Source organism: Oryctolagus cuniculus, chromosome 10, assembly GCF_051225735.1.
Source record: "Oryctolagus cuniculus isolate XC-2025 breed Fujian yellow rabbit chromosome 10, ASM5122573v1, whole genome shotgun sequence".
Classification (NCBI taxonomy): domain Eukaryota; kingdom Metazoa; phylum Chordata; class Mammalia; order Lagomorpha; family Leporidae; genus Oryctolagus; species Oryctolagus cuniculus.
Window position 1 is genome coordinate 97,329,453 of NC_142876.1, and position 20,288 is coordinate 97,349,740.

The following is a 20,288-nucleotide window of genomic DNA, read 5'->3' on the forward strand; positions in this document are numbered from 1 at the left end:
GCTTTACCCGCTATGCCTCAATGCCGGCTCCTGTTAATTCTTCTACTCTATGAGTGTGGGATGTCTTTCCACAAATGTATGTTCTCTTTAATTCCTTTCAGCATTTTGTAGTTTTCAGTGTATGGATCTTTCAACTCCTTAGTTAAATTGATTCTAGACTTCCTTTTCATATTGTTCATTGCTAGTATATTTAAAAAAAATGCAACAGACTGAGGCTGGTGCTGTGGAATAGTGGGTTAAACTACTGCCTATAGTGCTGGCATTCCATATGGTTACCGGTTTGAGTCTCGGCTGTTCCACTTCCCATCCAGCTCCCTGCAAATGTGCCTGGGAAAGCAGTGGAGGATGGCCCAAGTGTTTAGGCCCCTGTAACCCATGTAGGAGACTCAGATGAAGTTCCTGGCTCCTGGTTGTGGGCATCTAGGGAGTGAACCAGTAGATGGAAGATTTCTCTCTCTCTTTCTGTCTCTATCTGTCTCTGTGTAACTCTTTCAAATAAATCTTTTTAAAAAATTTAACAAAAATTTTAACAAATTTCCCTGCAACTCTGCTGAACTTGTTTAGTAGCTTTAATGGGTTTTTTGGTTTGTTTTCAGTGTGGACTTTTTAGGATTTTCTATATACAAAATCCTGTCACCCATGAACATAGATAATTTTTAAAAAAGATTTATTTATTTGAAAGGTAGAGTTACAGAGAGTCAGAGGCGGGGGGGGGGGGGGAGGGGAGAGGTCTTCCATCCACTGGTTCACTCCTCAGATGCCTCAACGGAGCCAGGAACTTTTTCTGGGTCTCCCACATAGGTGCAGGGGCCCAAGCACTTGGGCCATCTTACACTGCTTTCCCAGGCCATAGCAGAGAGCTGGGTCGGATGTGGAGTAGCCGGGACTCAAACCAGTGCCCATGTGGGATGCTGGCACTGCAGGTGGTGGCTTTACCCTCTACACCACAGCGCCAGCCCCAGACAGAGATAATTTTACTGCTTTCTACTTTGTTGCCTTTTTGAGTCCGTCCTGAATTGTTCTGGCTGGGACTTCCAATGCCACGTGGAATAGAAAGGGTGAGATCAAGTAACTTTGTTTTGTTTCTGACATTAGGGGAAAAGCGCTCAGTCTTGAGGCATTGAGTATACTGTTAGCTGTGAGGATTCTTCACGTGTGGCTCTGGTTGTGTTGGGGAAGTTTCCTTCTATTCCTAATTTATTGAGTGTTTTTGTCATGCAAGGGTATTGAATTTTGTCAAATGCTGCTTTTCTTTTGCATCAGTCGGGATGATCATGTGGCTCTTCCTTTATTCTGTTAATGCTGTTTATTATATTGATTGGTTTTTGTATATTGAGTTATCCTTGCTGTCCAGAGATAAATTCCACTTGGTCATAGTGTATAATCCTGTTACTATGTTGCTGAATTCATTTTGTTAGTATTCTGTGGGAGATACATGCATCAGTATTCGTAAGGGATATTCTATATATCTATATCTATTATATATCTATATCTATTATAGAATATCCCTTATGAATATAATGTCTGAGTCTTTGGGCCCCTGCATAAGGGATATATTCTATAGGGTTTTTTGGTAATATCTTTTATATCTGGGTAATATTCATAGAATACGTTAGGAAGTTTTCCCTCCTCTTCAACTTTGTGGAAGAGTTTGAGAAGGGTTGATATTTAATTCTTCTTTAAATGTTTGGTATAGGGGCCAGCATTGTGGCATAGGAGGTTAAATTTCTACCTGCAGTGGTAGCATCCCATGTGGGTGCCAGTTCAAGCCCTAGCTGCTGCACTTCCAATCCAGCTCCCTGCTAATGTGCCTGGGAAAGCAGCAGAGGATGGCCCAAGTGCTTGGGTCCCTGCACCCACGTGAGAGATCCAGATAAGGGACTGCTGGCTTCAGCCTGGCCTATTCCTGGCTGTTTCAGCCATATGGGGTGTGAACCAGGAAATGGAAGATCGATCAATTTCTCTCTCTGTCTCTCTCCCCCTCTCCCCCTCTCTCCTTCTTTCCCTCTCTCCCTCTCTCCCTTTCTCCCTTTCCCTCTCTCTGTGCTTTTCAAATAAATAAATGAATCTTTAAAAAGTTTGGTATAAGTCACCCATGGAGCCATTTGATCAGGTTTGTTGAAGTTTTCTAATTCTTTATGATTCAATTTTCATTGTGTTTTTCTGGGAGTTTGTCCATTTCATCAAGGTTTTCTGATTTTCATCTAGGTTGATGTATTATTGTTTATAGTACTTTGTTATGTTATAGTCTTTTATTTTTGTAAAATCATAAGCTATATCTCCATTGTCATTTCTGATTTTAATAATTTGAGCTTTTTTAAGTCTTTTTATGGATGAAAGATTTGTCAGTTTTTTTTATTATTTTGAAGAGTCGATGTTCGGTGTCATTGATTTTTTTCCTCTGGTTTTTCCTTTTTATTTACCTCTGTTCTAATCTTTACTGTTTGTTTTGGTTTTGGTCTAGCTTACTTTTCTATTTCTTTAAGACAGAAAGTTATTATTTGAAATAGTCCTTTTTTAAGGAATTAATTCGAGAGACAAAGAGCTCCTATCCACTGGTTCACTCTCCAGATGCCCACAATGGCCAGGAATGAGCCTACTGGAAGCTGGGAGCTCCATCCCGCTTCTCCCATGTAGGTGGCAGGAACCCAATTACATGAGCAGCACTGCTGCCTCCCAGGGTCGGCACTAGGAAGAAACTGGGTCAGGATCCAGAGGCAGGTACTCGGACATAGGCGCAGGCATCTTAGCCGGCGTTTAAACTGCTGGGCCGAGTGCCCGCCCCTCTTCCTTTTTAATGTGTGCATTTGTAGCTGGAAATTTCCCTCTCAGCACGGCTTTCCTGCATCTCATATGTTTTGGTTTGTTATATTTTCATCATTTCTCTTAAGGTATCTTCTAATTTCCCTTGTGATTTCTCCTTTGATCAGTTGGTTACTTAAAAGTATATTATTTTTTAAAGATTTATCTGAAAGGCAGAACCTCAGAGAGAGAGAGAGAGGAGGAGAAGGGGAAGGAGAGGATGGGGAGAGGGAGAAAGATCTTTTATTTGCTGTTTCACTCTCCACTTGGCCACAACAGCTGGGGCTGGACCAGGCAAAGCCAAGAGCCAGGAATTCCATCTGGGTCTCCTACACGGGAGAAACCCGAGTACTGGAGCCGTCACCTGCTGCCTCCCAGGGTGTGCATGAGCAGGGAGCTGGATCAGAAGCCGAGGACCCCAGGCCCTCACTGCGGTGTGGAGTGCGGGTTAACCCACTCTGCCACTTGCTTGTGTGCTTTCCGTCTGTTGGCGATGTCTAGTTTGATTGCGTTGTGATTGGAAACAGTGCTTTGTGTGAGTTCGTTTCAATTTTATTAAGACTTTTTTTTGTGGCCTATCATGTGGTCTGTCCTGGGGGATGATCTCTGTGCACTGAGAAGTGTGTGTCCTGTTGGTTTGACGCCGATGTTTGTATTTGTTATTGCCAAGTGGCACACAGTGTCTTTAAGTCCTGTGTCTCCGGGTTGATTTTCTGTCTGGTTATTCTACATTTCCTGACGGAAATGCGTTCTGGTCCCCCAGGCACTTGGGCCTCCTGCTGCTGCCTTCTCAGGCTCATTAGCAGGAAGATGGGTCAGAAGCAGAGTAGCTGGGACTCAAAGCAGCCCTCCAGTATGGCACAGCAGTGTCACAGGTGGTGACTTAATGTGCTGTGCCATGACGTCAGCCCCTACACTCAGCGTCCAGTGCCTGTGGAACCCGGTTGTTGGGTACCCTTTGTGGAAAGGGCCCCATTGCATTGCCTTTACTCCTTTATCAAGGGCAGCCACGTAGGTTGTTGTGGTTCTAGTTCCAGGCTCTCTGTTGCGTCCCCTTGCTCTATCTGTTCTTCCACTGATTTCACACTGTGGTGTTTACAGTAGCTCTGCAGTAGGTCTGGAAGTCGGGTGGTGTCAGTCTCCTTACTTAGCTCTTCTTCAGTATTGTGTCAGCTATCCTGGGCGTTTCACCTCTACAGGTAAACTCGTAAATGTCTACCAGTTTGTCAATACCCACAAAACAACTTGCTGGGATTGTTTTTTCAATTGGGATTGCATTGAATCTGTAGATTAAGTTGTAAAGAATTGATATCGTGACAGCATTGAATATTCCTGTCCATGAAAATGGAGTATCTCTCCACTGATTTTACTTCTCTCATCTTAGTTTTTTGGTAGTTTTCCTAATATAGAACTTGCACATATTTTGTTAGAATTATAGCTTATTATTTCTTTGGGGTGCTAAATGATACTGTATTTTTAATTCGAATTCAGCTTGTTCATTGCTGGTGTGTAGAAAAGTGACTTTTGTATATTAGCTTTTTATCCTGCAACCTTGCTATAATTGCCTGAGTTCCAGGATTATTTTTTGATCCAGTCTTTAGCTTTTCTACATGGGTGACCATGTTATCTGCAAACAGACTTTTATCTCTTCTTTATCATTCTGTATAGCTTTGGTTTCCTTTGCTGGTCTTAGTGCAGGAGCTAGAGCTTCCAGTATGTGAAAAATGAGTGGTGTTTCTTTCTAGTCCTAGTCTGTTGAGAGTCGGTTTTTCTTTAAAAATGCATAGTTTATCTGTGTCTGTCTTTATTATTATTTGAAAGGCAGAGGTACAGAGAGAGAGAGAGAGGCAGAGAGAGAGCTTCTATCTGCTGGTTCACTCCCCAAATGGTTGCAGTAGCCAAGGCTGTGCTAGGCTGAAGCCAGGAGCTTCTTCCAGGTCTCCCACGTGGGTGCAGAGGCCCAAGCACGTGGGCCATCATCTGCTGCTTTCCCAGGTGCCTTAGCAAGGAGCTGGAATGGAAGTGGAGCAGCCAGAACTTGAACCGGTACCAACATGGGGTGCTGTCACTGCAGGTGGTGGCTTAACTTATTATAGCACAGCGCTGGCCTAGGGTTTTTTTTGTTAATCATGAATGGGGAGTGGATTTTGTCAGGTTTTTAAGTCTGACAAATCCAGGTCTTCCATCAGCACAGCCTCCCAGGGTGTAAACTGGCAGCAGCTGCCAAGGAGAGCGGAGCTGGGACTCATCCCAGGTACTGCACCTCAGGATGCAGGCATCCCAGTGCCTCATCTGCTGCGGAATGACCAGCGCCTGCCCCGTATAGTTCTATATGTGTGTGTATAGAAATATGTGTGTGTGCATCCAGAGGACATTTTACTCAGACACACGAGAGCTACTGCTCTGTAGTTTTCTTGTGGGGTGTGTGTGTGTGGGGGGGGGTTGGTACTAGGATGTTCCTGGCCTCACAGAATAAGTCAGGAAACAGTTGCCTCTGCTTCTGTCTTCTGGAAGAGATTGCAAAGAACTGGTATGCTTTCCTCTGTAACTGTGCGGCTCACCAGGGCATCCATCCATCTGGGCTCGGAGCTCTGTGTGTCAGAGAGTGAGTCAGGAGAGACGCGGGCTGATTCAGCACTCCAGTCTCGCGTGTGAATTTTGGCTTGTTGGATCTTTCAAGGAATTGGCCCATTCCATGTAGGTTATCCTCTCCCTCACTTTAAAAGATGTTCAAGGCTACTTCAAAAACCTCGTAGAAAATGGAATTGAAGGGTACGTTAATTTGGTTGCAAAAGAAGTATGAAGTCCATGAGTCTTCAGAAGTTCATGGAAATGCAATCATTAAGAAACTGTAGGATTTCCTTTTTTTGCACTTAAATAAGTTTCTTTTTTTAACTTTTATTTAATGAATGTAAATTTCCGAAGAACAGCTTATGGATTACAATGGCTCCCCCCCCCCATAACTTCCCTCCCACCCGTGACCCTCCCCTCTCCCGTTTCCTCTCCCCTTCCATTCACATCAAGATTCATTAAATAAGTTTCTAAACATGTGCGTGGCTGATCCCTCAATCTCGTTCTGCTGTCTTGATAGGAATTTTTTTTTTTTTTGAGTTTTATTTATTTGAGAGGCAGAGTGATGGAGAGACAGATTTCCCACCTGTTGGTTCATTCCCCAAAGTGCCCACCGCTGCTGGGACTGGGCCAGGCTGAAGCCGGGAGCCTGGAGCTCCGTCTGGCTCTCCCATGTGAGCGGCAGGGACTCTAGGGCTTGCATCACTCTCTGCCGCTTTCCCAGGCGCATTAGCTGTGAGCTGCCGGCTGATTCTGCACGTGCCCACGAGGTTCAGACTTTTTAAAAGCTTCCGTTCCCCGTTTCCCATTTCAGGACGTGTGGTTCATTCGTCTGCTCTCCAAGGACCAGAGGACTTGGGCTGGCAGCATGCGGTGGGTGCTTCGAAGCTGGCGGCTGGTGCGCCCTGGCCTGGATGCAGCCCTGGTGCGGGGGACACTAGGACGGCCCCAGGGCAGCCGTGCTGTGGGCAGCGCGGGCGCCAGCACCGAGTTCAGCTACGTGGTGGTGGGCGCGGGCTCGGCGGGCTGCGTCCTGGCGGCGCGGCTCACCGAGGACCCCGCCGAGCGTGTGCTGCTGCTGGAGGCCGGGCCCAGGGACGTGTGGGCGGGCAGCAAGCGGCTGTCATGGAAGATCCACATGCCCGCGGCGCTCGTGGCCAACCTGTGCGACGACAGGTATAACTGGTGCTACCACACGGAGCCGCAGCCGGGCCTGGATGGCCGCGTGCTGTACTGGCCGCGCGGCCGCGTGTGGGGCGGCTCCTCGTCCCTCAACGCCATGGTCTACGTGCGCGGGCACGCCGATGACTACGACCGCTGGCAGCGCCAGGGCGCGCAGGGCTGGGACTACGCGCACTGCCTGCCCTACTTCCGCAAGGCGCAGGCGCACGAGCTGGGCGCAGACACGTACCGGGGCGGCGATGGGCCTCTGCGGGTGTCGCGAGGCAAGACCAACCACCCACTGCACCTGGCCTTCCTGGAGGCGGCGCAGCAGGCCGGCTACCCCTTCACGGAGGACATGAACGGCTTCCAGCAGGAAGGTTTCGGCTGGATGGACATGACCATCCATGAAGGTAGGAAGCGCGGCCTTGCCTGTCCCCGCCTCCCCATTGCAGTCAGCGCACGTGGACAGACAGGCGGGTCACGTCCCACCCCTACCCGCCCCAGGATACACAACCCACAGCCCAAGGGCGAGGACTCGGGGTGGTGAGGCCTGGGCAGGTGTCCCTGGCCCCTGGTGCTGTGGCCGGGGAGGGTTTGGCCCAGAGTCTAGCTCTAGAGGCTGCAATAAGGGAGAAGCAGTCGGGAGAGGAGCGAGCGGCAGCCTCCCTTCTCTCCCTCCTTCCCTTCTCTTGTTTTAAAGATTTATTGATTTGAAAGAGTTACAGAAAGGAAGAGACAGAGATCTTCCATCCCCTGGTTCACTCCCGAAATGGCCACAACAGCCAGGCCCCAGCCAGGAGCCAGGAGCCTCCCCTGGGTCTCCCACATGGGTGCAGGGGCCCAAGCACTTGGGCCATCTTCCACTGCTTTCCCGGGCCAGTGGCAGGGAGCTGATCGGAAGTCGGGCAGCCGGGACTCGAGCCGGCGCCCATGTGGGATGCCAGCTACCCACCACGCCACAGAGCCGGCCCCTGCGGCCTCCCTTCTCCATCTCCGTTTGCACACCGGGGCCTCTGGCCCTATGCCCATGGAGAAACAAGGCAGCAGTGGACAGAGGCGTGCTCCCAGAGCTGCCACCCTCCTCCCCGGCTCTCAGATGTCAGGGCCCTGCAGTCTTAGCCTCGCTCCAAAGGCGGGGCCTGTAGGATCGGGGCAGGGCGGGTTCTCTCGCTGCATCCCCAGCCTCCTCCCCAGGTGCGGGCAAGGACGGGGTGGGGCAGGTGTGACATGGTGGATCTCGGTGCTCCATCTTGCAGGCAAGCGCTGGAGCACAGCCTGTGCCTACCTGCACCCAGCGCTGAGCCGCCCCAACCTGCAGGCCGAGGCACGAACGCTCGTGAGGAGGGTGCTGTTTGAAGGGACTCGGGCAGTGGGCGTGGAATACGTCAAGAACGGCCAGAGCCACGTGGTGAGCCAAGGGCAGCTGGGGGCAGTGCCTCTGCGGCACACTCACCCCTGAGGCTCAGAACGAGCTGCTGGGGCAGTGTTCTCATGGGTGGTCCCTGGGGCCTCATGGAGGCAGGGAGTGGATGGTGGAGGATAGGAAAGCCGTGGCATTGACACGACAAGCTCAGGGGAATAGGCCAGAGGGCTCACGCTCGTCACCGTGACCAGACGCACGTTTCTGCGCGGTGTGTGTTACATGTGGTTTCACACCTGCACGTCCCAGGTCTGCCTTCCTGCTTCCTCTCTCTCAAGGCCGGACGGCCCCCCTGCCCGTTTCTGAGACCGCTGTGCCTGCGTGGTTTGAGGGCCCACCAGTGCAGGCTGCCTTCCGATGGCAACCCGGGCAGCTCCCTGCGACTCGCCCTCCAGACTGCGAGCACGCACACCTTGCACGTGCGCCATCCCAGTGCCACGTTCCCATGGCGCCAGCCGCAGAGGGCTGTGGGGAAGCCTGACCTGGCCGGCCCTCTGCCTCTTCCAGGCCCGTGCCAGCAAGGAGGTGATCCTGAGCGGAGGCGCCATCAACTCCCCGCAGCTGCTCATGCTCTCAGGCGTCGGGCCCGCCGATGACCTCCAGAGGCTGGGCATCCCTGTGGTGTGCCACCTGCCCGGTGAGCCCCCTCCTCCCTGCTGCTCCCTGCAGGCTGCCTCTGCGAAGTGCAACGGCTGCTATTTGTCAGCATGTAGTGGGCAGGCAGTGCCCCTCGGGATTGGTACAGAGTCCTGGACCTGCGCCCTCCCCCAACCAGCCTGTCCCACGTGGAGGAGCACGCCCTGGAGCAGGGTCCCCGACCTGTGTCTGTCCGCTGGACTCAGGGCTTCCCTGAGCGCCAGTGCAGCCAGCTGAGGGTGCACGCGCACGCCGTGTAGAGACCCAGGCCTTATTTTATAAGGCGCATTGATGCCTTGAGGGCCTGGCTTTGTCTCTCCCTCGTACATAAGCCACGCTCCCATGGGGTTGATCCTTCTTGCATGGTGGCTTTGTCGGGAGAGCTCCGTGGAAGTGCCGGTCAAACCTGCGGCCCGTCCAGTGTCCCCAGGCCTTAGATGAGCCCATTCACCGTCTGTGTCCTCCTTCCCTGGGCCGGGAGTTGGGGGGTGGAGCTGCGTCCAGCCTTAATGCCATCAGCCACACAGTGACCAGTTTGCAGCAGGGCCTGCTGCCGGCGTGGGCCCCGCCCTCCCAGGAGGAAGGTGTCTGCACGGCTGCCCTGGGATGGGCGGCTGTGGTTGCTGGCTCTGGCACCAACAAAGGGTCAGATTGACTGACGTGGGGGTGCAGGGATCCCATGCTGAGCCTGGAGGCTAAGCAGGAGAGAAGTGGCTGGGAGCAGCTTCCCTGGATCAGGGCTTCCGAGGAGCCTGCCGAGACCCCCAGAGGGCCACCTTTCCTCTCCCCTTGCCCCTCCTCAGGGGTCGGCCAGAACCTGCAGGACCACCTGGAGGTCTATGTGCAGCAGGCGTGCACCCGCCCCATCACCCTGCACTCCGCACAGAAGCCCCTGCGCAAGATCTGCATCGGTCTGCAGTGGCTCTGGAAATTCACAGGTGGGCGCACGGCGTGTGGGCAGCGAGGTCTCTGCCCCGAGGTTGCTGGGTTTGAAGCTAAACCAGGCCTATGATTTCCCCTCTGCACCAGGGGACACACGGTTCCTGCCTGCTGGGCTGGCGAGGGGGCTGGAGGTGGCAGCACGCATCAGGGCTGGGGGCTGCTCTTCCTTAGAGCTGGACAGTGTGGGTTCAAGGAGTGAGGAGAGCAGACACAGGAGAGACCGTGGTGCTGGACCACAGAAGCGGCTCCTGCTCTTCAAGTTTCCCTCACCTAGAGCACTGCCTAGCCCGGGAAAGGGTACTTCAAATCATGCGATCAACACGCCTTTCTTGCACACCTACTACGTGCTGTGCTGGGGGGGGGGGGCGCGAGAAGCCAGTGAAGCAGGTGGAGGTGGCAGAGGGTGAGCGCAGACCCGAGCCCCCTGCTGGTACATGGTTGACACTTGTAGTTGTGCCAGGTGAGCCCCCCCTGGGGGGAGAGGACAGATCAGAAGCCAGGAAGAGGAGCAGCAGCAGCCCAGGAGAGAGGACAGGAACCGGGAGCCAGTGGCCCTCTGCAGTACCCTGACCGGGGCCTTGTCTTGTCCTCCTGTGATCCCCAGGGGACGGAGCCACTGCCCATCTGGAAACTGGTGGGTTCATCCGCAGCCAGCCTGGGGTCCCCCACCCCGACATCCAGTTCCACTTCCTGCCGTCCCAAGTGATTGACCACGGCCGGGTCCCTACGCAGCAGGAGGCCTACCAGGTGAGCAGGTGGAGGCTCGGCCCCCAGGGGCGCTTCTTCCAGCTGCTCTGTGTGTGTGCAGTGGGGACAGAAGCGCCGCCTGGCCGCAGAGTAAGCCCTGCAGGGTGCGTGGGAGGCTGAGACCCACTCTGCCTCAGGGCGGGACCAGCAGACCCGCATTAGCTCTGAAGTTCTGGACTGAGGAGGATCAGAGCCTGAGGCTGGGGCATGGGCAGGGTGGATTTTAATCACGTGGACAAGTAGGGCTCGGAGGTCTCCCCGCCACGGCACCAATCTCTCTGGGCTCCTGCACCGTGCTGGCGCAGGTCCCTGAGGGCCAGGCCCTGCTGCTCTGGCTTCCCCTAGGTGCACGTGGGGACCATGCGTGGCACGAGCGTGGGCTGGCTCAGACTGAAGAGCGCCAACCCCCAGGACCACCCTGTGATTCAGCCCAACTACCTGTCCACAGGTAACTCGGCAGCCGCCTTCCCTTTCCTTCCCAGGCCTGGAGAAGAAACTGCCCCGAGAGGGGTCTCCTGGGTGCTCCTGAAGCGGCCCTGGGCCCCGCCGTTGGGGACACCAGTGGCCCTCTGCCATTCTGGGCTGCAAACGTGCATCACAGGTGCTTCACAAAGCTCGTGGGAAAATGGAGTTAAGGGTATGAGTTGGCCGGTGCTGTGGCTCATTAGGCTAATCCTCCGCCTTGCGGCGCCGGCACCCCGGGTTCTAGTCCCGGTCAGGGCGCCGGATTCTGTCCTGGTTGCCCCTCTTCCAGGCCAGCTCTCTGCTGTGGCCAGGGAGTGCAGTGGAGGATGGCCCAAGTGCTTGGGCCCTGCACCCCATGGGAGACCAGGATAAGTACCTGGCTCCTGCCATCGGATCAGCGTGGTGTGCCGGCCGCAGCGCGCCGGCCATTGGAGGGTGAACCAATGGCAAAGGAAGACCTTTCTCTCTGTCTCTCTCTCTCACTGTCCACTCTGCCTGTCAAAAAAAAAAAAAGGTATGAGTTTATTGTGGTGCCAAAAGATTTTTTTTAAATTATAGTATGTGGAGATATAGATGATGAAAAAACGGCATGGATTTCAAAAATGCATTTTTGGCATCAAAATGAAACTCGCATCTTTAGCTCCATATTTCACCAAGTTTGTGACGCCCCTTCCCGCGCCGCCGTGTGGGGCTCTGGCTCTGAGTTGGGGGGCAACCCACTTCCTTTCCACCAGAGGTGGATGCAGGAGGCACAGGGGCTGCTAGCTGAGGAGGAGCCAGGGTGCATGGGCAGGACCCGCTGCCCCCTCCGTGCCTGCACTGGGGGGGTGGGGGGGAGCGGTGCCACCTGTCCACACACAGCAAAACCGAGCCCGCCCATCAAGCAGCTTTGTGTGCCGCAGTGGCTCCTGCACACGGGCGCTCACAGCCGGGCTGTGGGGATGGATGGGGCGCGCACTCCTGCCTCTCTGATGGAGGAGCCAGACCCCAGGGACAAGCAGGGCCTGACTGGCGGCTGCTGCTATTTCTGCTCGAGCCACACGGGGCTGTGCCCATCCCTTTCTCCTCAACAGAGGCCGACATCAAGGACTTGCGCCTGTGTGTGAAGCTGACCAGAGAGATTTTTGCCCAGGATGCCCTGGCTCGCTTCCGGGGGGAGGAGCTGCAGCCGGGAAGCCACGTTCAGTCGGATGGAGAGATCGACGCCTTCGTGCGGGCCAAGGCTGACAGCGCCTACCACCCATCGTGCACCTGTAAGATGGGCCAGCCCTCCGACCCCACCGCCGTGGTCGACCCACAGACCAGGGTCCTCGGCGTGGACAACCTCAGAGTCGTCGACGCCTCCATCATGCCCAGCGTGGTCAGCGGCAACCTGAACGCCCCAACGATCATGATTGCCGAGAAGGCAGCTGACATCATCAAGGGGCGGCCTGCCCTCTGGGACAAGGATGTCCCCGTGTACAGACCCAAGACCCTGGCCACCCAGCGTTAAGCCCCTGCCTGGGGATGACCAGAGCCACTTAGAGTAGCCGGCACGGTCCTGGCTCTTTTCTGACACTGGGACCCGGAGGCCTCGGCTCGGTGGCTGCAGACTGGATGATGTTTTAGGAACGGGACCAGGACTGGTGGGTGAGTTGAGCTCCCTTGCTCCAGCACCTGCTTGGGAGATGGGCAGGACTGTCCTCTGGAGGGCCGGCACAGGAGGAGGGTTAGCTCCGCCCTGTCCTTGTCTCGTGGTCACGTGGCTTTCTCCTATCCAGAGCCCTGCAGCCTTGAGCCCAGTGGTTCATTCCAAGCCTTCCTGTTGAGGGCAGGTGCTGTGTGCCTTGGCGCTGCACCTGCGCCTTGCACCCTCCGTCTCCAGCTGCAACCTTTAGCTGAGGCCAAGTCTTACAGGCATCTGCTGGGCCTGGGCTGGCACCCGGGTTCCCTGCGGGGAGAAAAGCAGGCTTTTCCTTGGCCACTTGAGCCGTCACCCTGAGCAAGGCGGATCACTGAGGGGCCCGCTTCTCTGGTGCTCCCCGTCCAAATAAGCAGGATGCGTCCTGCTGAGGGATCCAGGCGCCGTCTCCTGGGACGGGAGTGTGGCAGGGATGCCACAGTGGCTGCACTGGTGGTGGGCTCGGGAGTTAGTGACTCACAGGGTTTTCCTGTGAGCAAGAGACGCACACAGCTGGGTCCCCCTCAGCCCTGGGGAGCAGCCGGCAGCAGACAGGGTTAGCGCTCATCCTATAGACGTCGCCGCTGGGAAGAGACCAGGCTGGAGCCGAGCCGATGGGGGAGGCCGTGGGGTCCCGCCCTGCACCATGATCCTATCGAAACGCAGCTGCAGGGATGGCGAAGACTGGAGGTGGGGCAGCCACGAGCCCCGTCCACCAAGGGGCGTCTTGTCCTCCGATACAGGAATGCATGACTGGGTTCTGAACGGGATGTCTTTTCCACACCGCTCTGCCGAGGGAATCAAAACTGAGTTCTGATTGCTTCCCTCTGAATTGCTGCCCGAATGAGGAGGGGCTCACAGGCCCTGGCCACCCCACCGCTGCAGCGTAGGTTTCTGAGAAAACCCGACCCGGCAGGGTAGCAACAAGGCAGCCATCGGACCTCTCCTTCCTTGTAACATCGCACGCGGTTCAAGTTGACTCTCCCGTGTCTGCTGCTGACTCCGCCCCGAGGCCGCTGTCGCCCAGGCCGGGCCTCCCAGCTGCCCCACAGCCTGCCTTTCCCCGGGCCCGGGAGCAGCAGAGGGCTCAGGTGCCAGCTCCGCCACTCCCTCCTGTCAGAGAGGGGATGTGGATTCAGGTGAGGGGGAGGTGCCAGGTGCGGGGGTGCCCTATGTGCACGTGGTGGCCTACAGCCCTGCAGCTGCACCCCCCCCCCCCCCCGTTTCCCCCGCACTCAGCTTCGGAGCCAGTGGCAGCTTCTGGCAGCAGCTGTGTTGCAAGCAAAGGGCGTGGGGTCACGTGCACCCCAGCCCCTCTCCCTCACCTGGGTCCCCCATCCAGAGATACTATTTAGCTGCACTCCGAAGTGGGTCTCAGAAGACAAGAGAGCGGGTGCCGCTGTGCCCAGGCACCACAGCACAGAGAGAGCGAGCGTGCTGCTCTCACAGGGGTTTCTCTCGTGAGCCCGGGCTAGCGCCACTGGGCCGCAAGATGGACACGTGGACCCTGGAAGCACGGCTGCCTCGCAGGGAGGGAGCCTGGGCAAGACGCGCTTTGTGGTCGTAAGAGCACAGGATGAAGTGGGGCCCAGTGGCCAGCTCTGCCCCGCCAGGTGGGGAGAAGCCCCTCTGGAAGCTGCTGTGTGACCAGACACTGGGCAGCCCAGGGCCCGGAGCCTTGCAGCCTGCCCTCTGCCCCAGCGTGGGAGTGAGCTGGCATCACCACAGGAAGTTCCATCTCCTGCCCCTGCACCCCGTCCAGCGGCCCAGGCCCATGGTCTGCCAGAGCTGGAGCTGCGGGGAGAGCTGCTCCTGGGACTGCACCCTTTGCAGGCGCGGGCAGCAGAGCCGAAGTCCAGGCTTGCGTGGGGAAAGGCCGGTGTTTGTGCCCAGCTCCTCGCCCATCGTGCCGCTGAGCGTCCTCCCCCAGAAGTGCAGTTGGCAAGGGTGCAGAAGACTCGCAGCAGCAGCAGGGCCGTGGGTGGAGCGCCGAGGACCAGGGCCCTTGGCTCAGCTGGCGGGGAAGCCGTCCTCCAGCGCCCCCTCCCCAGCCTCCTGCCCGGCAGAGCTGGAAGTGCCACGTGGCCCCGGGCCGTGCCCACAAGCGCGTGCAGGCGGTGCTTCCCGGAGCCCCTCGTGGTCCCTGGCATCTTGTGATCGAAAGGCCTAAGGTTCAAGAAACTAAATGCATTTTTCTGTGGACACACAAAAGGGCTGTTTTGTGCAGGGGAGGGCGGGAACGATAGGCATTCAGTCTTAAAACTTGCCTCAAACAAAGCATGTCTACAACTTTCGCATTTTTCTCACAAAAAAAATTTAATATTCGGCAAGAGGTCGGAGTGGACCTAAAGCAGACAGACATGAAGAAGTGGCGCAGCGCCTGATAAAGATGCGGGCTTATTAACCACTGGCTGCGGGAGCGCTCCCAGCCTGTCCGGGGGTGCAGGCCGGACCCGAGGCCAACCAACGGCCAAGTAGCCCTTTGGGAGAGGCCGCGCCCTGCAGCCCCGAGGAGCCTGGAGGGTAAGAAAAAGATGCACCTGCTGGCAGGGCGGAGCTGCCAGTGGAGAGGACCCGCCCCTCAGGCGAGGACAGCCCCCAGACAGAACGAGATTATCACACAGGTTCATTCTGAAGAACATTTTGCATTTTAATTAAAAAAAAGGATTTATGTCAGGAAATAGTCATTTACAAACCTTGACGTGTTTTTGCCTGGATCTGGAGGAAGAATGTCTTTAAGAAGAGGTTTGTAAGGTTTCTGTAACAAAGTGCTGTTATTTACAAAAAAAAAAAAAAAAAAAAAAAAAAAAAAAAAAAAAAACAAAACCCACCACCAACAAAAAGTTCCGTTGTCTGCGTCCTATTTAAAAATTTGGAACCAAGAGCCTGCGATAGCAGTGGCGTGCCTGCCGCGGTAACCCGGGCAGGAGGCGGCCTTTCGTCTGGACGGAGCAGCGCGGGAGCCCTGGCCCAGTTGCACTTCAAAGCCCTCAGAGAGCACGCGCGGCCCAGCAGCCTTGGGGTCCGCACAGACCCCGTGCCCGCCCCGACCCCACTTGCCTGCGCGGTTCCTCCCGCACCAGAGGCGCACCGCATCCCATCGGGGCAGACCGGAGCACAACGCAGTGGGCCACAGGGGGCCTCTGCCCAAAGGACAGGTGGCGAGTCAGCAGCTGGTGAGAGTCTCGTATCCAGACAGGTTTACAGTGACGCAAAATAGTTTAGAAAAATTTCTGTGGCGTCAAGTTCCCTTGAACTCAGAATTTTATATCCAAGGAATTTTCACCGAACAGATGGGAGTTGGCTCTTACTTCTTCGACTTCCGTGTAGCCCAAGTAAAAACAGCAGTCATTTCCTAGGTGTCGGTGGGGAACAGCAGTTGTTAGGACCCATGGGTATTGCTGCGGATCAAATACGGTACAATAATTACAAAATATAGACCATCTCTTTACAAATACAAAGTCGAGTATGTTACAAGTCCTGTACAGGAAATCTATAATTTTTAAACAAATAGCGTATCTAAGTTTACCTGGCTGCAAGTGCACTATTGTTCCAGTTTACAGTCGCCCTTAGTGTGCCGTGCGCCGGCCCCTGCTGCCTGCACCCTGCTCCCCAGGGACGGCGCTGGCACGGGGCTCCGACTGCCGCCTGGCAGCTGGGTGGGCACCGGGAAGCCGTGCGCAGGGCGGGAGAGGGCTGAGACGTAGATATGCTGGGCCCAGTGATATGCTAGACAGCGGCTGAGGTAATGACACAGGTGTGCTGATGGCCATCACCGTGGACCTTCCCCGCCGTGCCCTCGGGGCCACCGGGACAGGGCTGCACCTGCCACTCCCCGCAGCCGGCGCGCTGCCTCGCTCCGCTGCCCGGGACCCGTTCCTGCCCAGGTGTATGGCTTCCTTGAGGCATGACGTCACTCGCACAGAAGTCCGCTGGGACACTGGCCCCCCCAGCGAGTGCCTAGCCGCTCCTAACTATGAGGCACTTGTTCCCCGGCCCTCCTGCGCCCCACCTGAGGCCAGAGCCCGTCTGCCCGACCGACCGGGGTGGCGGGGGCTACAACGTGGTGATGCAGATCATCTCATCCGCCAGGTCCTCCTCCTCGCGCCCGGGGTCCGGCTCCTCGTCGCTGTAGCCGGGGCCGAAGTCCTGGAGCTCGTAGCCCTGCCGCTGGGGGACGGGGCCCAGGTCCCCGTTGGCGCGGGGACACGCGTTCCCACAGAGCAGGGTGCTGGCCGCGCTCTCCATCTCGTCGATGGTCAGGTCACAGGCATCGGCGATTTCGTATTTTGTCGCCGACACGAACTTTGGGTCCCTCGCGTATCGTCCCAAGCCCTCAGATATCAGGACCTGCGCGGGAGGGAGGCGGACGGATACACGCACTCTAAGGCGCAGGGCGGTGCCCAGCCGCGTCCATAGCCCTCATGCGTGCTGACCACTGCAAGCGGCTCCAGCTCTGAGAGATCACGCAGCTGAAAAGCTGCCCCGAGTGGGGGCCGACAAGCGTGCAGCCCACGCCCCGGGGAACGACTTGGTGTAGACCCCGTCTGCAGGACAGCACATGGCCCTCACTCCTGCTTCCCGCCACTGGGAAGGGTTGGCCGGCCGAGGCGGCCTGGCTCCCCATGCAGTTCCATCGGCCCGCGAGCCAGACCCTTACCGCTTCCACCAAGCTGTCGGCGCTCCTCTGCTTGTCGCTGTCTTTGTTCCGGAAGCTGCAGGGGACGGTCAGGCTGGCCGGCGTGAAAGTCCGGTAGGCGATGTCGGGCTCATCCGTGTACCAGGAGCTGCGGTGCAGGGACGGCAGGCTGCCGTTGACCTGTTCCAAGGACTCGGACCGCTCTACCTGGATCAGAGGGGTGTAGCACGGCGTCCAGTCCTGGTACGGAGGGGTCGCTGGAGGGGTGGCCCACGACCGGGTCGAGTGACTCGGTGAGTACTGGGCTCTGCTCGGATCTAGGCCCGCGACTGCCATGATCTGTGTGGGAAGAGAGGGGCGGGGTGGGGAGGCCAGAGGCTCTGAGGGGCTGGGCTTCCAGCCAGGGCCGGGAGCAGCTGGGTGGGATGAACGGGAGGGGGCGGTGCTTCCCTAGCAGGTATGTGTTCTTCCCCCAAGTCCAGAGTGTGCCTCCAGTGGGGATTCCAGGTGCTGAAGGAGGAGGGCGCTGTGACTGACGGAGCTTAGGGGAGTCCCCACAACACGGATGGCCCTCGCTGCTCTGCCATGCCCGTCCCAGGGTGGCACTCTGTCCCCGGGCATTGGGAATTGGCTGACCCCCAACCACGGCACTGCAGCCTTAGGATGCCAAGACCCTGCCTGGCAAGGTCGCAGGCTCACGGCCCCACTGAGGGAGGCAGCAACACAGGCCTGGACAGGACCGGGCGCAGGCCCCAGAGGCTGCTGCTGTCTGCATGGCTCAGGGCACCTGCGGACCCAGACCTTCCAGAGGCCTGTCCTTAGTCTGCAGTGACACAGGACAAAAATGAAACGCAGCATCCCGAGTGATGGCGGAGGAGCAAAGAGCTGGCAGAGGGGGGGACACGTGCAAGACTCCCCCCGCCAGGGGCCTGGCCAGTGACTGACCAGCCGCGCTCTGTGCTCTGCACGCTCCCCCTAGGCTGACCCCACAGGTCCAGAGCTGGAAGCATAGCTGATGGGAAATTTTCAAAAAGGAAGCGCGCCACGTGCATGTCCTGAAGGCAAAGTCCCAAGGAGTAGACTCTGGGCTCTGAGCTTGCTCCTGGCCAGCGGTGACCCCAGAGGCCCCATAACCCTGTCCTGATGCCTGCTCGCCGAGCAAGTGAGGGGCAGGGGGCCTCCAGAAAACGGTCCCACTCCTGGGGCTCGGGTTGCACCATGCCCTGCTCCCAAGGCAGAGAAAAGCTGTGGAGGAAGAGAGGCTGCACTTTGGAAGTTGGCACTGAGACCCCAAGTGCCAGCTGCTGTGTGAGCTCCAGCAGAACTGGGCCGTGACAAGGCCTCCAGGGCAGGATTGGCACAAGGCCGGGGATCCACGGTGGCGAAGGTGCTCTCCTTCCTCCCTGGGGCTGGCAGCCAAGGGGGAGGGGGTGGGGAGAGTGGGGTGCAGGCCTCACCTGTTGCTGCATCAGGTGCAGAGGCAGGGCTGTGCGGTGGGGGAGGGCGGGCGACAGGGGGACCTCCTCCTGGCTGCTCTGCCGGCGCAGGCACTCGAAGTTGAAGGAGGATCTGCGGTGGGCTGAGAAGCCAAAGCACAAAGTGGTGAAGCCAGCTCAGTGTAGACATGGCTGCCGGGAGGCAGGGAGCCCAGGGCGGCAAGAGAAAGGGGTCTCAACTCTGGGAGAGGGGAGGAGGTAGAGGGAAGCCTCCGTGGAGGGATGGTTTCTAAAAGTACCAGTTTCCAGGGGGCTGCCATTGTGGCCCAATGGAGTAAGCTGCCTGCAGTGCTGGCATTTCTCACGGACACTGGTTCAAGTCCCGGCTGCTCCACTTCCCACCCCGCTCCCTGCTAATGCACAGTGGAAGAAAGCCCAAGTGCCTGGGCCCCTGCACCCATGTGGGAGACCCAGATAGAGGTCCAGGCTCCTGATTTTGACCTGGTCCAGCCCTGACCATTGCAGTTATTTGGAGACTGAACAAGCAGGTGGAATATCTCTTTCTCCCTTCTCTCTGTAACTCTGCCTTTCAAGTAAATAATCATTTTTAAAAAATGTACAAGTTTATGACTTTTCAGTGTTCACCTGGTCTTGGGAGGAGGGGCTGAGGTGGCCCGGAAGGCAGCTGCTCCAAGCGGAAGCCCTGGCCTCGGGTATTGTGGGGAACATCGCATTTCACCAGATCTTTCTAGAATCCCAGTGACACTTCTGGATGTCATGCTCTCACCTTGGAGATGCCCCAAGCGTCGCTGGGGCCCCACCTCTGGTTTAAAGCTCCACCTGGCCGGCAGATGTTTCTGCTGGGAATGACTCAGCTCGTCTCAAAGACCAAGTGCCAAGACCACCTCTGACTTGAAGACCAGGGCCGTCTTGCTAACCGCTGTCCCCAGGGGCACCCCCGGGATGAAAGACAATGGCAAGCCAACCCACAGCTTTTGGGTCCATAGCTTTCAGTGCCACAGGGCACCAGGCCCAGGAGGCCAGCTGAACTCTGGGCCCTAACACCTGGCCAGAGGCCTCCCCCTGGCAGGGGTCTGCCTGGGGGAGCCTGGCTTGCAGTTAGCGAGACAGAGCCAAGTCACTTTAGTGGCTCCTTTCCCGGCTCCTGCATCTCCCAGCCCCAGCAAGACCCTGCAGGGCCCTAACTCCTTTGCCTTGAGAGCCTCCCAGGCAGCCTGGGGACTGTGTATGAAGCTGCAGACACCGGTGTCTGCAGGAAGAGCTGGAGGAAAGAAACCAGAGCGAGCCCAGCACGTGTCTTGGGGCATGCCAGGACCATGCTGTCCAGCTGCCGATGGCACACATGCCACTGCATGCAAGGGCTTCCCTCCATGCACAGCCCACAGGCCCGACTCAACAGCAGGCCTGGGAGAATGGGCCTCCCTGTCTCACAGATCAGATGTGCAGGGCCCAGGAACTCAGCTGGGAGCCAAGACAGGTGGCAGGGCCAGGGGATCAGCAGGGCAAAGGTCCCGCTCCCCACAGCCAGGGGCGCATGCGTCCCCAACCCCTCCTGAGGTCTGTGCAGTCGTCTCTGCAGGAGGACAAGATCCCAGCACAGGTGTGCACACAGCCAAGGTCAGTTCAGCACCCTCCCTACCCACGGTCTGCGCTGGTGGACAGCAATGCTAACGCCTCACAGATCAAGACGGGGATGAGTCTGCCTATGCCGGCCAGGGCCCTCTCCGAAGCTGGGGCAGCACCTGCAAGTGGTGGGCATCCAAGTGCCCCCCCCCCCCCGGGCAG

General features: G+C 57.1%; 2 protein-coding genes across 22 annotated transcripts in view; one reads left to right on the plus strand and one right to left on the minus strand.

Annotated features, from left to right (window-relative positions):
• The window catches only part of CHDH (choline dehydrogenase), a 34,282-nt gene extending 15,181 nt beyond the window's left edge, over positions 1-19,101 (plus strand). Inside the window, exons 2-8 of one of the 4 annotated variants that reach the window (XM_051852328.3) lie at positions 6,188-6,947; positions 7,794-7,945; positions 8,465-8,594; positions 9,397-9,531; positions 10,140-10,282; positions 10,628-10,730; positions 11,821-19,101. In XM_051852328.3, the coding sequence (XP_051708288.3) occupies positions 6,242-6,947; positions 7,794-7,945; positions 8,465-8,594; positions 9,397-9,531; positions 10,140-10,282; positions 10,628-10,730; positions 11,821-12,239 (1,788 nt within the window). In that variant the 5' untranslated portion in view covers positions 6,188-6,241 and the 3' untranslated portion in view covers positions 12,240-19,101. The remainder of the gene's footprint in view (positions 1-6,187; positions 6,948-7,793; positions 7,946-8,464; positions 8,595-9,396; positions 9,532-10,139; positions 10,283-10,627; positions 10,731-11,820) is intronic. The other 3 variants (XR_016214303.1, XM_089305546.1, XM_089305547.1) reach the window with 3 other exon arrangements.
• CACNA1D (calcium voltage-gated channel subunit alpha1 D) overlaps positions 14,851-20,288 on the minus strand; it is a 332,447-nt gene continuing 327,009 nt past the window's right edge. For 17 of the 18 annotated variants that reach the window (XM_089305527.1, XM_089305541.1, XM_089305530.1 and 14 more), the window contains 3 exons: positions 18,504-18,625; positions 17,068-17,385; positions 14,851-16,757 (listed from right to left, as the gene is read on the minus strand). In XM_089305527.1, coding sequence (XP_089161653.1) covers positions 16,464-16,757; positions 17,068-17,385; positions 18,504-18,625 — 734 coding nt within the window. In that variant the 3' untranslated portion in view covers positions 14,851-16,463. The remainder of the gene's footprint in view (positions 16,758-17,067; positions 17,386-18,503; positions 18,626-20,288) is intronic. The other variant, XM_089305533.1, reaches the window with a different exon arrangement.